This window comes from Hermetia illucens, chromosome 1, assembly GCF_905115235.1.
Source record: "Hermetia illucens chromosome 1, iHerIll2.2.curated.20191125, whole genome shotgun sequence".
NCBI lineage: Eukaryota > Metazoa > Arthropoda > Insecta > Diptera > Stratiomyidae > Hermetia > Hermetia illucens.
The window spans coordinates 95,362,193-95,378,811 of NC_051849.1; the positions used below are offsets into that span (position 1 = coordinate 95,362,193).

Genomic DNA, 16,619 nt, shown 5'->3' on the forward strand with positions numbered 1-16,619 from the left:
GGGAGAACTGGTGAAAGAAGTGGAATGGGAAGAGTTGGCGTCTGCAACCCTTTCAGCACGTAAGTGTGGCAAGGTGAATTGGATTGCGAGAACGGTTGTTATCAATAAAAATGTCAGCGCTACCATACTGTCCTTTGAACACCTCAAAGCACCGCGCTTGGATGACATCTACCCAGCATTACTAAAGGAAAGTATAGATCCATTAGAACGACTGCTCAAAAAGTATTTTTCTAGCATACCTTGCTTTGGGCTACGTGCCTACCTCTTCGTTGACGGTTAAGGTAATCTTTACACCGAAACCTGGAAAAAGTGCTAAAAGATTTGGAGAGGCTGAATAAGCGTCACATTTACGGGAAGGCGCTAAGGTCGCACCCACGAAATCAAAATCAACATGTTTACCAACGTCAAAAGTTCTGAGTCTGGAAAGTGAGTATGCGATGAAGGTGTCCGTGGACACTGAAGGGGCGTTTGCGGTACCTCCAGAGTGCATGGTGTCGATAGTACTTTAATTAAGTGGATCTATGCTATGCTAACGCAGAGATTGCTGTGTGCTGCAGTGGGTATCGATCGCTACCTAACAGCAGAAGCAACAAAAGACTGCCCCCAAGGAGGTGTGCTATCGCCACTACTAATATTTCATTGTTAAAGGGCAGGCGATAGCTAAGTTTCACTAAAGACTTTGAGTAAACCTTTGATCACATAGAAAATCGTTCAGCAATGTAGAAACCGGTTGAACTCTATTTGTAGATTCAATACCTGGTCACTGTGGTATAGAGGGAAATGAAGTCTCGGATGCTTTAACAAAATAGGGGGGACTGGAACCAACAATTGCAGGATCACCAGCATTGGCTAAGGCTGTTTTTATAACCTGGGAACAAGTTTTCTATAATGGCAGGAGGCAGAGCATAAATAGTGCTAGACACACCAAACTTTCCTTCAGAAACTAACATACATAATGCAAAGTTTAGCCTGTCGTGAAGTAGAAAGAATTGCATAGATATTGTGGACAATCTGGCTGGCCATAATTTTTTAGCTGTATATATATTCAGTATAGGAATTGTACAAGATGATACGTGTCCCTCCTATAATGCGGAAGCGGGATCCACGCAGCATTTTCCGTGGATGCCCCTCCTATGGACGCATCGGACATCAGATATTTGGTGTTGATGTGCTCCAGTTGCAATGGGTCGCATCACATCCACTAAAAAAATTCCTGCTTATCGCAGGAATAAACGAATCCGGGATATTCTGTTAGACGGAGAAGTCGAATACAATGGGCCACCATAGGCTCAGTGCTCAGAGGGCATGGCGGCAAATAATTTTCCCAATAAAAATAAGATTTTAAACTTAGTATCTATTATTTATTGGCATCTTTACTAATTACATTAGTGCGTAACAGTTCAAAAACATATAAAACATTAGCTTATCTTGTAGCTAAGAAACTTTAGAATTAGTCACTTAGCATTTTGATTTGGTAAATTGTTAAAATATTTTTCGCGAAGGGAAACGTTACTCTTTCGGCCTTCCTGCTTGCAAGGCACTCGTCGTTATTAATCATAATTCGCAATGGCTAGATAGCACCACAACTAAATATTAGAGTTCATTCGATTGACTTGGAACCAAAGTAATCTAAGCAATGCTTCGATACTTTGTGAAAAGACTATAGAGAACACGAAGTGTAGACTTTAAATCGCTGTTAACAATATCTGAAAATATGTTTAAATAAAAACGTGACGTTAGTTGTTTTGAGTCGATTATCAAGATAAAAATTACCTTCAGGTCTGGCTTTCGGTTTAGCTAGCCCGACATCTTGCATGAGTTCGAATGAGAATGCTACATTATGAACCATCTGGTCCATATCATGAGGCGTCAGATGGAATTCATAGAGCGGGACGAAAAATCCACCCAACAAGCCCATCAACAAGCAAAGGTAAACTCCATCACGAAAATCGGTACTCAAATCATTGACTTCGAAGTTCAATTTAGACAAATGTTTGTTCACGAAAGTCACCAAGGACTGCAACGAGAAATGACGGGTGATATGACTGTGACGAGTAAATTTAAAATTATGTAGAACATACCTTTTTAACAATCGCAAGTTTTTCCGGAGCACAATCGAACAGAGTATCGAAAGCGTCCTTTTCGCATCGCATACCAATGTCATCGTATTGCGAAGTGATTTGCTCCTGATACGTCCTAAATGAAAAAGAAATTTACTCAATGAGTAAAATTAGGCACAGCTTCAAAAAATAATAAATTACTTTGCATTAACGACTGCTCCGCTTTTTTGGGCGATAACGACTGTAACAAATACATTTTCCGGTAAACGGATAGGCGCCCTGAAGTGCCGAACGAGCGCAACCAGTAAATGAAGAATAGCTACAAGATTTTTCGAATGAACACTTTCGACAGACCATTTGGGTATTTTGTGATGGAAGCCAAGTTTCTAAAACTGAAATGTTATCGCAAATGAACACAACGAAACAGCCATTAATCCCTTACATGATTCACTGCATTCAACACGATGTGCAACTTCTGCCGCTGACCTTCCTCCGATTGAGTCACTTCTAAAACATCCAACTTTTCGCCTGTTAACTTTTCCCAGAGTTTATGCAAGACCTAATCAATAGCAATTAATGCAATAACCAGATTCAGCAAGCTTCTCACTAGCGGTTACCTGTCCATCATACAAGTCTTCCTCGATATTCTTCACAATAATTCGCTCGTCAGCCAATTCATCATTAATCCAATCAATTAGGATTTGCTGTAATTGTTTCACTTGTGGGTCGTTGAGAGATTGTGGTTGAATGAGGGCACGTTGTTCATTATCCCCTGTAGAAAGGCATTTGATTTCGTTGATGGAGGAAATTGGATAAATCAAATCATCACAGAAACTTACGCAGTTCATAATCTTCTGGTGGGATATCCGGCGGATTTGGATTTCCAGGAGCGTCGATTGCATATTTGCCTTCTTCTTGGATTTCTTGCACTAAAATCAAAGTTAGAATTGCGTCAGTAGTGACTCGCAATATAATACTCGTATAGTAAATACACCCAGTACCCGATCTTACTTGTTCAAGGTGCAAGAGAACAGTATTTATTCTGAGAATACGCAATGCGTAGTAAGCTCATTGGTTTCAAGTCAAAGTCGGAATGAAGACTTTACTGACCAAGCAACTCCGAACAACAAAAAGCTGAATACACTAAATAAACACAACCGATTTATCAAAAACATCGACCACATTGGAGTTTATATTATATATACAAGCCCTCATTCTTCATAATGGAATGACTACTACTGATACTGTTTATGTAAAGAGCTTATCAGAATTTTATCAACATTGTGTGCACTTGAAATTTTGCAGAACAGCATTTTATGTTTTAAGAAAGCCAGAAAGAATTATGTTGAAAACTCGCAGTTGAGTCTGATAAAGCGTCAATAAAGGAATAGAAATGAAACGTTTGATAGTGAATAGTGGACCAATAAGTACATTTTTTAATAAATGTAAAGTGAAATATTTGGGTTTAAGTGTATCTGTATTCGCTACAAGATGTAATTGGTGAGTAAACAGTGAAACTCCCTTTTCGTGGTTGGTGAATTCATAGAAGTCTTTAAAAACGAAAGCCTGATTTCCATTTCAAGTCAAATATATTGTGGCAAGCGATGGAAAAACTGTTGGAATATGGACATCCGTTGCACCATCTGATCATCGGCTTGAAAGCCGCCTATGACAGCATAGCCACAGTAAAACTCTACACGGTCATGAGAAAATTCGGTATGCCGACGAAATTGATATAATAAGACTGACTAGGCTGACCGTGACCAATGTGCGGGGCCAGATAAAAGCAGCAGGATCACTCTCGAGACATTTCAACATCAACAACGGTTTAAGACAAGAGGATGCCTTATCAAGCGTCCTCTTCAAACTGGCCCTGGAGAAAGGGATTCGCGATGCAGATGTAAATGCGAGAGGCACCATCCTCTTCAAGTTCACCCAACTATTGGTCTACACTGACAATATTGACATTATGGGAAGAACAACCTGAGATGTACAATCTACCTTCATCCATTGATTGAGCTGGCAACCCGAAATCTCGGGCTGCACATTAATGAAGGCAAAGGTTCATGCTAAGAACCCAAGTCTCCGAGGAATACATGAAAACTGGCAAGATCATTGTCTTGTACAGTAAGAGCTATGGTGAAACGTTTCGAGCGGAACAGTTTTTGTAAGCTGAACCAAGCCAACAGAGCCTGGCTGACAACAACCGTGCGCGGATTTCATCATCTGCAGCTGTTACCGGTTGTGATTTTCGACTCTAGATAGGAGAAATTATCAACGGTCTCAAAGTTCTATTCTCCTATCTTTATTCTTCCCGTTTGACCAGTGCGGTTTGATGTTGTTGGTTGGTTGGTTTTTGGTGCTGACGTTGCCACCATATATTTTGTTTTCGCGCCTCCTGCTCGATCTGGATGAAGGCAGTTTGTACGTTTCGGGTGATTCTTCCCATGATGTCGATATCGTCAGCATAGGCCAGTAGTTGGGTGGATTTAAAGAGGATCGTACCTCTTGCATTTACAGCAGCATCACGGATCACTTTCTCGAGAGCCAGGTTAAAGAGGACGCATGATAGGGCATCCCCTTGTCGTAAACCGTTGCTGATGTCGAATGGTCTTGAGAGTGATCCTGGTGCTTTTATCTGGCCTCGCACATTGATCAGGGTCAGCCTAGTCAGTCTTATTAATTTCGTCGGGATACCGAATTCTCTTATGGCCGTGTACAGTTTTACCATGGCTATGCTATCATAGACGGCTTTAAAGTTGATGAATATATGGTGCAACTGTTGTCCATATTCCAACAGTTTTCCATCGCTTGCCGCCCAGAGAAAATCTGGTCTGTTGCTAATTAGCCTGGAGTGAAGCATCTTTGGTATGGGCCAATGATGTTCTGTGCGTATGGGGCTATCCGGCCTAGCAAGATAGCGAAGAATATCTTATAGATGGTACTCAGCAATATGTTACCTCTATAATTGCTGCATTGTGTGATATCTCCCTTTATATGTATGAGACAGATAATGCCTCGTTGCCAATCGTCAGGGATTGATTCGCTGTCCCATACCTTGAGCACCAGTTGATGAACTACTTGGTGTAACTGGTCGCCTACATACTTAACCAATTCAGACGTAATTCCATCGGCTCCTGGCGACTTATGATTTTTTGCACGGACTGTTTCTCCTAAACTTGGTGGTGGCAGTATTTGTCCGTCGTCTTCAGTTGGCGGGACCTCCAACTCACCGAGTGTTCCGTAGCTCATCAAAGTACTCAACCCATCGCTCTAATATGCCCATTCTGTCGGAAATCAGATTTCCCTCTTTCTCTCGGCAGAATGAGCATCGAGGTGTATAAGGCTTCATCCTGCTGACTTGTTGGTAAAACTTCCGCGCCTAGTGCGGTTGCTCCCTGTATTTTTCTAGTTCACAGACTTGCTGGTTCTCCCAGGCTTCCTTTTTCCGTCTGTGAAGTCGCTTCTTCGCTGGACGGAGTTCGTGATAAATCTCTGCGCGTGCCCGCGTTCTTTGAGAATGCAACATTACTCGGTATGCGGCATTCTTCCGTTCCGTTGCTAGCTTACATTTATCGTCACTTCTTTTGCGGCTGGGGCCAAGTATCTTTGTGGCCGTATCAGTGATAACGTTCTTCAGGTGGTTGTGAAAATCAAGCCTATTTCAGTTTGCAAAAACGGTTTCGCTGGTAACGTCTCACTATAGGGTCAAAGCTCTTACTGTACAAGACAATGATCTTGCCAGTCCTCATGTATCCCTCTGAAACTTGGGTTCTTAGCAAGAAAAATTGGGGACTATTGACCGCATTCGAGAGAAGAGAATCCTCCAAAGAATTTTCGACCTCCTACATGAGAATGAACGATTCCGTAGCCTACATAACGACGAAATCTCTGAACGATACTACGACGTCGAATGTGGATAAAATCCGGCCCAACTACTTCAATATTCAGACCAATGTTGGTGAGTGAATTAGTGAAATAGAGCGAATTACGTGACCATATCATCGAAGACGCCTCGCCCGTAATTTTGTCACAATCGAGGCAACCTCATATCGATCGCGGATATCCTCATTTCGGACGTGATCATGGCGTGTTACGACACCGATTCAAGTAACATCTTCTTCTTCATTACCGCGAAACGTCGTTCTTTGTAATTTATAGTCGGGTAACATTCACACCATAGAGGACGACAGGGCGGACGACACTGCGGTAAATTTTGGATTTGAGACGATCGTTGATACATCGATCACGAAGAACCCGAGTTGTGGAATGCCACTTCATCCAGGATACGCTAACGCATGAAGGAATCTCATAACACAGTTCTCCATTGGCTGATCCGAGATATTTGAATCGCTCAATTCTGGACGGATCACTGACACTGATAGCGCTTGTTTCATGAGGATCGTTCGTGAAAAAATTTTCTGTTATTCGGATTCAATCTGGGACTGTGTTGCATAAGGCGATCATTCCATTCCTAAACAAGTAACGATTTTGAATGTGTTCTCACACTTCAAGGCCTAGATCCCAATGGATTGTTGCGCCAAAGATTATTACATATTATCTTATACTCGACTAAAATAGTGATTGACCTGAGTTGGGAATTAAGAATTTATCTCGTTTGCCTTAAAAGGCTAGTGATCTGCAAATTTCGAAATGTTCTTGCTAATGAAACGCCATCCACGCTATCTATAAGCAACTGAATACAATCCAGAAGAGGCAGATTTAGAGATAATAAATATCTGGATTGACACACTTCATTTTTTTAGGATGAGAATATTGTAGAGTTGCCGTTTAAATTTAAGGAGTTAGGTCCTGGAAAATAATGCTGCCGCGAATGAAAAATCCTCACTCTTAGCATTGTTATTATTAACGAATGGAAGTGCCGATTTAGATTATCCTAAAAAATATAGCAAAACGGCATACAAAATAGCGCTCAAAAACAATCCCAAAGGTGAGTACTTTCCAACTACAGTAATTTTATTTCGAGAGATTTTACTCATCTGCAAAAAATTTTAAACGAATTTCTTTTTCACAAATTGTCCGCCTAGAAAATTAAGCGCGGGCACCCCGGGCAACCCCAGAACTCCATAAACTATACAAAAATCCCATTCAAATGAAGAAACTCTGATCAGCATCTATTCGCGCCATCATCACCAAGCATCGAATGCCTTTATCCTTAATGTCCTTTCTTCACATGCATCTCAGATTGAAGTCCTAAAAATATACAATTTATTAAATGGAGAGATTGGGCAATTGTGACTCAAAATACAGGATTATGATTACATGACTACCTGATCACAATCGTAATCACATCGTTAATCATGAATTTGAAATCGTAATCATTATGATTTCGCCCACCACTGCCTGGGGGATGTGTAGGAATTAAAGACTACATCATCTTTCTTTAAGCTACGCTGATGACCTCTGTGTCCTCTCTTACTGAAACATACCTGCGACTCAAATTAAACACCAACGATACCAAAGTTCTTAATCCGGCTAGTCATCACACTCTGCCTATCTATGTTAATAGATAAAACTTCGAAGGCGTTGATCAATTTCTATACTTAGAGAGCTTTATTCCTGCCGATTAATAGTTCCAAATTCCCTTCGTTTTGTCCAAAATTTGGAAAACAAGTGTCTCAACACTAACATCAAACTGAGGATGTTCCGTGCCAATGTTGCTGCTATTATATGGGAGTTGTACATAGAAAGTGACCTCCACTCTTGCTCAAAAGCTCGAAATTTTTCATTAATTTATATCTGCGTCGAACTTGATCGGCATGCGGGGCAGATGGGACAAGTTGACCAGAAAGCGGAACCGGTAGCGGTAGGTGTATAAGTGCTGTTGACGAGCTATACTCACATGAGACTTTATGACATCCATTAACAGAGCTTATAGAAATTGTTCCGCTCGAAACCATAGGTTTCTACCGTACATAGAACGGAAATTAGGTTCTTTTCCTTTTCTTTAGCGGTCGCACAAGCAGGGTCGGCTCGTGATGATCGGTTGCACCATTTTGTTCTATCCTGGATGCAGTCGCGAAGCTTTCAAATCCCCATCCAGCGTATGAAGCCACCATTGTTTCAGCCGGCCCCTAAGTCGCTTATAATCGACTTCCATGCTCAAATCAATCTTGGCGAGTGAATTCTCGTTAGCACGAATTACATGAGGCGAAGACGCCTCTCTCGCAATTTTTCCACGGTCGACACAAACCCATATCGATCACGGACTTCCTCATTTCGAAAGTGACCAAAGCATATGGCGCCCTTAACCCAACGCAGCATCTTCATCTCCATTACCGCAAGACGCCGTTCATTGTCTTTTGTAGTCGGCCAACAGTTAGAACCATGGGCGGCGCTAATCCGTGAAGCAATCTCTCGCAGTTCTTCATTGGCTGATAGCGTTGACCCGAGATATTTAAATCGATTAATCCTGGGCCACTCACTGCCACTGACAGTGATAGTACCTGCTTCTTGGGGATCGGTCATTCAAAACTCAGTTCTATTCAGATTTAATCTGAGACCGTGTTGCATGAGGTGATCATTCCATTTTTGAACAAGATGCTTGATGATTTTTGGTGTTAGACGGTAGGAAAACATCATTTGCATAAAGCGGTGCATAAGGCGCTGGATGTTGCATGTCGCGTCTGACAGTGTCCATAACAACAAGAAAGAGGAGTTATGAGAGGGCACTTCCTTGAACATTCTGCTGGACGACCGTTCTTTTTCCACATTTTAACTGTGGGGCAGTTTCTTGCCAGCCAAATGGTGTTCTATCTTCCTCAATAACCCGATTGAAGAATTCGCTGAGCCACAGTGTCGTGTCCTAGCTCTTCGCTTTCCAGAGGCCAGATGCGATATTGTCAGGTCCTGTTACTTTCCCCGATTTCAATCATTTTATTGCTTCCTCGACTTTAGTAGCGCGGTCGGTAGTACCGTTCTTGTCATTAACGCAACAGAAGTAAGCACGGAATTTAGGTTGCTAGCTGAGGAGCTGAGAGGATGAAAGACTCTGTAGTCTATATAACAGAAATTTATGAGAAAATCTGAGTCGATAGACTTCTTTTCGATGGTCACTTAATCCACGTGGGTGAGAATGGTCCAGCCTGCAAAGTCTGTAGGGGCAATATCTATAGTAGAAAAAGAAGACCTGGCAGAATGTGCTTCAGATAGAGTGTGGGGCAGCGGGGTTAACAACATTCCAAATTTATTTCGAATGTTGTTAACTCGATTGACAGTGGCTACCATCGGTGTTCTCCGTGGCGGAGCAGGCCGTGATTAGAAAAAAAAAATTGAAATTTGAAAAATGAATTTAGTGAGATATCAATTTTAAGAAAGAGAGTATACACAAAGTTTTTAGTTCCTCTTCCATTTTTTGTGTAATAAAGTTATTTACATTCTAAAATCAAATAAAGTTTTATGATTGATTTCCTTCTGCGGTTTTAACCCAAAAGCAACAAGTTTATAGACTTTATTGAAAGATTGGCGAAATCTAGCAGCGTGGTCCGATCGAAACCATATTTATCGCTACCAAGCTATACTCCTGAAGAAAATGTTTGATGAATCGAGTTGCATTGAAGTTTTGCGGAAAGCTCAAGATTTCCTCGAGCGAGTTGCATTGAAATCGTGCGGATAGCTCAAAATTTCCTCAAGCGAGTTGCATGGAAGACTTACGAAAAACTAGAGATTCTCTCGAAAAGAGCAACGGGGTGGGTTAGGACGCTAAATAGTTAAGAGGGATATTGGATTGGTGCACCTCAGCGCAAAGCCAGGAATATGGAATTCTTATTCTTATTAGGATAGGTCTACTCCACTAAATAGGACAAAGCCTTTCCTGAAAGACGCTCCCAAAATGATTTTGCCCGGTGAAATACAAAGTCGAGTAGTTGATTGTCGTTATTGAATCATAATAATATTTTTAATACAGTAGAATACCGATAATTATTACGAATTAAGGGGGTAACCAATTATCACAAGTACAAAATAAAAATTTACTTATAGCCACTGGCCACGGCGTTTATAATTTGTTATTTCTCTTAAATAGAAAAACTTTTTCGGAGACATGGTTGGGTGTCACAACGATAACGAAAACGAGACTGAATTATAGAAAGGAAAGAAAAACTAGCAGCAAATCAACAAAATTTGTAAAACTCCCCTTTAATTCTGTGTGAACTAAGTGATTCCCTAGGAAGCACTTCTCTCGCACCTCCCATTATCCTCTCTCCCCGACTTTAAAAAGCACTAGAAATTAGTGAAGTTTTTAAGCTGGAAATACGAATTATAAGATGTTTTAAACGAGGCCTAACATAAATTTAACAAAAAACTTATCGAGAATTTCTCTGGGGACCCACAAATTTATACAACGTGGGCATAGAGACACGAATTACCTGCCTTCCACTGTATATCGAAAGCAAAATCTTATTCAAATCGATTTACTGTCTGTCTGTCGTAATATCTGTCACAAGTAATTTTCTTTGAAAGGGCTACACCTATTAACACGAAATTTACGAGAATACCCACATGAATGGTGAATTACATTATACCACGTTAAACCTTACGATGTGGGGAAGTTGTTCTTATACATGTAAAAGATTGCACAACACAAGATTGAACTTTTTCTTCCACCGAGTAAAACCATGTGCCGTACAAAATGACAAATCTTGATTAACATTTTTCAAAGCAGATATTAGTTTCGACGCTAATTGCAAAAGTAAGGAGTACGGGGGGCCCGAAAAGGGCCAATTACTTCAAGGACCACTTCTCAAAACTACCCAAGTGGAAAACATGTACATGATATCTAGGCCTCAAAATTCTCTCTTTTACGTTATCTATTCAAATTAAGTGAATTACAGTATACCATTATATTTTTAAATTTAACGCGAACCAAGGTTCATTCCAGATCCGCAGTATTATAGGTTTTAATTTGAGGCATTATACTGGCAAGTTTTGTAAAAATCCTACTACATATTATTAACAAATTTATAGTAGATCAAAAGTTGCCTCTTTCGCGTCAAATGACTACTCCCTAACAGATAAAACATCAGTACCACATTGAGTTGAACATCGGTAATATTCACCCTATACAACCTATACATTGCTGCGAATGAAGTAATAGCAGTCAGTGTTGGGCGATAATTCAAAAGTTTTTTTTTTCAAATAACAGAAAAATCCCCTAAAAATAGTATGCAAAAGCAAAATAAGAATTACTCCCACTTTTGCTTAAAAAAAATCAAAGTCATCAGAAGAAGAACGAGCGCTCAAAAAAAAGCAGTCGAAATATTTTTTGAGAAAAAACAAAAAACAAATTTCATTTTATCCAAATGAGAATAAAACGTTACATTGTGGTTAATATTTCATTGCCTGACCGTTATTTTAAATTACATCGGCTGCTTATTAAACGGCTCAACTAGTGTGAAAATGATGATTTATAGCTTTAAAAATAACACCGAAATTTCAAAATCGTATCTCAAATAGCATTTCTGCAGCAGATTAGAAATGCTACCTGGGGGCCGTCCCTAACTTATAGCTCGGACTATGTGGGTATTGCAAATAATCATAATAGTATTAGGGACCCTATTGTTGACTTTCACATACACAGATACGCATTAGCAGCTAGGCGCTGGCTAATTTGAATGACGTATTTACTTTTCTTGTAATCGTTGAACAGAACACAGTCGGAATATTGGAAGCTTGGCGCTTCGGGTATAAAGGTTTTGTGTTCATCTTATGTGAGGAACTCTCTATGCGCGTTTTTCCGTCCCTCCATAGCTAAGAATGCAAAATATTCCCTCACATATTGCCAAACTCCAAGATACCAATATGTACATACACATTAAAACAAACAAATTACCTATTATCGCATACTACAACTTAAGGAGGTTTTTGGGTGAATTTCTAAAATACGGTAATATAATGTTATTCACTTTATTTCTGCAGATATCGGAACGGGATGTATTTTGAAGCCTAGATTTCAATTAAATGCACTATTGTGGATTTTTTTCAGATTGAGGCCTGCAACCTGTTCCACTTTTTGGGGCAGACATTTTGAGGCTTCATTCACCTGTGTTTCAATCAAGATCAAAAAAATGATCAACTTCGAAAAATAGCAATCCAGCCCTTTCGTTTGGTATCCCAGAATGACTATATTCTGTGAAAAAAAATTTGCACCATCCTTTCGCATGAGCCCCCCTCAAATTCAACAGAAAATGGTACCACTTGCTATATGTAAAGGGATTTAGAGGCCACACGTTCTCACCAAATTTTGTAACAATCGACTCAGCCATTTCCGAGTAAATCGGGTGTGACAGACAGACAGATATTGAATCGATTTTAATAAGGTTGGAAGGTAGTGATCCTGACGGATATGAGAAATGTCTGAATCACAACATAATGATTACACATCACATCGCGTCGGCTTCAAAAATGAAAGTGGGTAGTGTAAAAGACATGTTTAGCCGCTTGAATTGAGTGGAATATACGTAATATATTGGTGACAATTACCACATTTAAAAGAATGTCGGAATTGAATCCATATGATCTTTCTGTACTTCAAAAATACTACAGCCTAGTGATCTTGAGACATCAAGACAACGTGGATGAAATGTATCATGAATTCGACTGATGAGAAACCAACCCATGGAAACTGTCCACAAGGCACAGAGAACTGCCATGCTTGTCGGACTTGACGCCGTTCAAACACGATTACCCCCGCTTGATCCATTGGTTCAAGAAGCTTTGCAGCTAATATACGTGGATTTAGTAGACGTGAGTTGCTCAACAGATGTAAGGGAAATAATCCAAACAATAGCAACGAAAGCTACAATGGCTTGCTTTGGCACTTTGCTCCCAAACAGCTCGACAGTAGTTTTAAAACCATTGGATTATCCAATTTCATTGCTGGTTCTACATTGAATGATGTTTTTTAATCAATCCTAAAATGTTTAGTGTGACGGGAATGACAATCGGACCTGCAGCAAGAGATTCTGCCAATGAGGGAAATGCCGGCATGCTACATCTAGCACAGCATGATCACTAGGTTACGTCGAAAGAGGCCTGATAAGCTCGAAGGAGAGCTGCATAGATCATTACCTGAATTACGCAGATTGGCTTCAGGTATGATATTTATCGATTTATAACAATGGAATCAGTACGTTTATCTTTAATCGCGTTTTTCTCAAAACTACATTTTACAAATTTGCTGCAGTTCTAACCCGATAATAAATTGCCCGATCCATTTGTCTTTGGTACATCTTTCTCCATACTGGATTGGATGAAAAATGTAATTTAACCATTCCAAAAACTATCAAATTTTAGGGCAAAATTCGAAATTTCAGTTTGTGAAATTTCATTTTTTCACTATTGTGGGTCATTGTATAGACAATACCTTGTAGTTTAGCATTTTTTTTTATTATTTCAGACACTGTGAAGGTCACAATCACTATAGTAGTGGGGAAACCTTTTTGTTTCTTTTCAAAATTTCACCATGTACACATTATTTATCTAAAAATATAACCACAACATTTCAAGTAATTCGATCGACTAGTTTTTTTGGTATCAATTGCATCTAGATATACTCGTAGTGTAGAATATATGGGCAGTGATTTTTTGATATTCGGAGTCGTTTAGAAATTATAGTGGAGAACGACCAGTGCAGAATGTGTGGTTCGCCTTTAGAGGCGTTGGACCATCTTATTTCTGGCTGTATTGTTATGACACCGGTGCAATACATCGCCAGGCATAATGCTGTATCTAAGGTTATCCAGCAAAACCTTGCATAAAAGCATGGGCTGATCACGGGAACATGTCCGGTTTACCGATATGAGCCACAAACAGTACTTGATAGTTCTGCTTACAGATAACAGGCCTGACAGACTGTTAGTTGAAAAGACGGGTCGCTCCGCATATATTATTGATGTTGCTATTCCCCATAACAGCAGCATCAAACGGAAATATATGGAGAAAAAAGTGAAGAAGGAGAACTATGAGCCATTGGCTCGAGAAATCAAAAAAATTTGGCGTCTCGAGCGAGCGGTTGTAGTTCCCATAATATTGTCAGCAACAGGTATTGTACCAAAATCCCTCGCGGCTTCCCTTGATGTCCTGGGACCCTCACACAGTCTGGTTCAAATCATGCAAAAGTACACTATTCTGCATACGTGCGCGATGTTGCGGGGAGTTCTCGACGGATTCTCCCATTGACCTACCACCAGCGCCCCTTTATAATTTAGAGCTTAGTGCTAGTATTAGGTAAAATCTGGCATCATTCAAGAACGTAACGGTATACTACAGTACAATGTAGGATTCAATGTGGTCAACATTGCGCTCACCCGAGATTATTACCCTTGACAAGTACTCATTCAAAGCTGCGTCGACTGGTATCCGACATCCAGTCATGATAACAAATCCCTCTGCCACTAGTGAGAATTGAACCACGACCTTCCGCTGCGACAGCCGACCACTCTAACCACTTGAGCCATTCGGATCCTTAGCTTTCAACATTTTTTAATAATCCTAGTTTGCGGACTGTGGTTAAGTCCGCACGTTAAAATGCCGTTTACATTTTTTTTAAGACGATCACAGCGCCCTCTAGCGTGGCAGCAGAAAACGCCTTTGTTTGGAGATGGGTGTAAGGTTGATTTGTATTTCAATAATGAACTATGCTATCAAGCTGGAAAAACTACTACACATGCTCAAGATATTAACAAATATATGGTGAAAAATTCGTATTTATACCTTTATCTATTCTTCATAAAAAAGTACTAAAAAAAAGCGAAAAAACTTTTTTACTCGGATTTCAGATTTTCAAATTACTGTCTTCCAATCTTTGCGGAACAGTATGAAGAGTAACTGCATACCTGAAGTGTCGAGCTTACACTTAAAATGTTTTCGTAAAAAATGTCTTAGTTTTAAAAAATGTCAGGTGATGACGGCTTTACGGTTTCTTACCAGGGCAGAGGAAAATCTGTCTACGAATTATATTGAGCGCAAATCCGCCTTATTGACCAGAGGTTGGCCAGAGCTGAAAATATTTTCTTGCGAATCCTGGGGTGCTAAGTCCGCATCAACTTAATACCGGACCGGACCGAATGAAGAGGCAGCGTCTGACGATTTGCCTTTGCCCTGCCTGGTAAGAAACCGTAAAGCCGTCATCACCTGACATTTTTTAAAGATTGGGTGCTTAGCCCTAAATGAGGGGTCCGTGGACAAAAAAAAGAGGGTGTAAGTTGCTCCCCATTCGGTCCAGTCCGGTATTAAGTTGATGCGGACCTCACAATTCTCGAAAAATAGTCTTAGTTTTAAGTTACTTCAGATCTTAAAATAATTATGCCCGGAATTTTCAGACAAATGTCCTTATCTGGCATATCGATAATGCGATTGTCAAGAATGCACTCAAAAATGTTCATGATATGAGTTAACATTGGAGCTGGACAATAATTTGAAGAAAAAATGTGGCTGATGGTTGATGCCCAAAGGAGACAACTCATCAGAGGCTGCACCAATTCTGGTGCAACATGACCGAAAGCGGCTACAGGCGGTAATCGCTTCTCAATCTTGAAAAATAATAATTTCGCTTCGGCTAATTTGGATCTGAATAGATAAGGCGGATTTCACTTGGATATAATTCGCACTTGTCAGTCACTTTTTGAGTTTTGGGATATTTAGCTCAAAAAAGAGGAGTCCGTGGACCACAAATGCGGAAGACAATTTCTTCCTAATTGGTCCGGTCCGACATCCGAATGCGGACTTAGGACCCCCTCAATCCTCAAACAAAAGTAATGTGAACATTGCGCCGGATCGCCACTCTTCGATTTTGGAACGGTTGTGCCTTATTGCCAATCGAATGGGGGAACATAAAAAACACTTTCAAATATTTCAAGACTTTCAAACTGGAATGCCATCTAAACTTTTATCTTCATATCCGTCATTTGTTTACTTAAGGTCGCTGTCGGGCACCACCTGGTCGGAAAAAACATGTTCTAATTGCTCAAAAACCAATTGCCGACATTACATTTGCAGAAGCCTCACCACTCTGCTATTTACAGAACCATTCAGTAACATCCACGCAAAACCCAGCCCTAATTTCCACCTTTCCTTTGAAATTTATCAATGAATTAGATATCTTCCTCCTTATATGGGCATTTGGTGATCAATGGAATGAGCGCAAATCGGACGAGAGAGCTCACCCACTTCACAAAGCTGCCAAGAACAATTACCTTCCTTGATGCGCTTCTTCCTTCCCAGCGTTCCTATCTTATCCCAGAAACTTTCATCCTTTCCCGGGCTGCGGACGGGATGAGGAGATCTCGGTGATTTTGGGCGAGGAATTGTTGACGCCATCCTACCTTTCTCTTTGCTCTCTACCACTTTACAAATGAAAGACGAATTTTACTATATTTCACCAACGATTCCGTGATTCATTGACAACTGACAGTTCCCACGCCGCTGAGCGTTGCCAGACCTGGTGTTTGAGCATTCCGCTGAATAGGAACAACTTTGTTGATAGTTTTCAAAATTAACTAAAACATAAATTAGTGAATGTTAAGACAGCGGATCGAAGTA

The 16,619-nt window shown here is 40.3% G+C and overlaps 2 protein-coding genes across 3 annotated transcripts in view; one reads left to right on the top strand and one right to left on the bottom strand.

The window, feature by feature from the left end:
* Positions 1–1,339: 1,339 nt before the first annotated feature.
* Positions 1,340–16,484, bottom strand: LOC119648566 (beta-parvin). 2 transcript variants are annotated; one of them, XM_038050337.1, is made up of 8 exons: positions 16,274–16,484; positions 2,900–2,989; positions 2,678–2,832; positions 2,503–2,619; positions 2,262–2,446; positions 2,082–2,196; positions 1,774–2,017; positions 1,340–1,706 (listed from the first exon to the last, which is right to left on the bottom strand). In XM_038050337.1, the coding sequence occupies exons 1-8, from the start codon at positions 16,395–16,397 to the stop codon at positions 1,630–1,632; spliced, it is 1,107 nt and encodes a 368-aa protein (XP_037906265.1). In that variant the 5' UTR covers positions 16,398–16,484; the 3' UTR covers positions 1,340–1,629. The 2 variants fall into 2 exon arrangements, with proteins under 2 accessions (XP_037906265.1, XP_037906273.1); XM_038050345.1 differs by lacking the exon at positions 16,274–16,484 and adding an exon at positions 3,072–3,223 and having other exon boundaries at positions 1,565–1,706.
* Positions 3,276–16,619, top strand: part of LOC119648537 (putative uncharacterized protein DDB_G0277255) — a 44,908-nt gene continuing 31,564 nt past the window's right edge. Inside the window, exon 1 of the mRNA XM_038050319.1 lies at positions 3,276–3,560. The gene's annotated coding sequence lies outside the window, so the exon portion shown is untranslated. The remainder of the gene's footprint in view (positions 3,561–16,619) is intronic.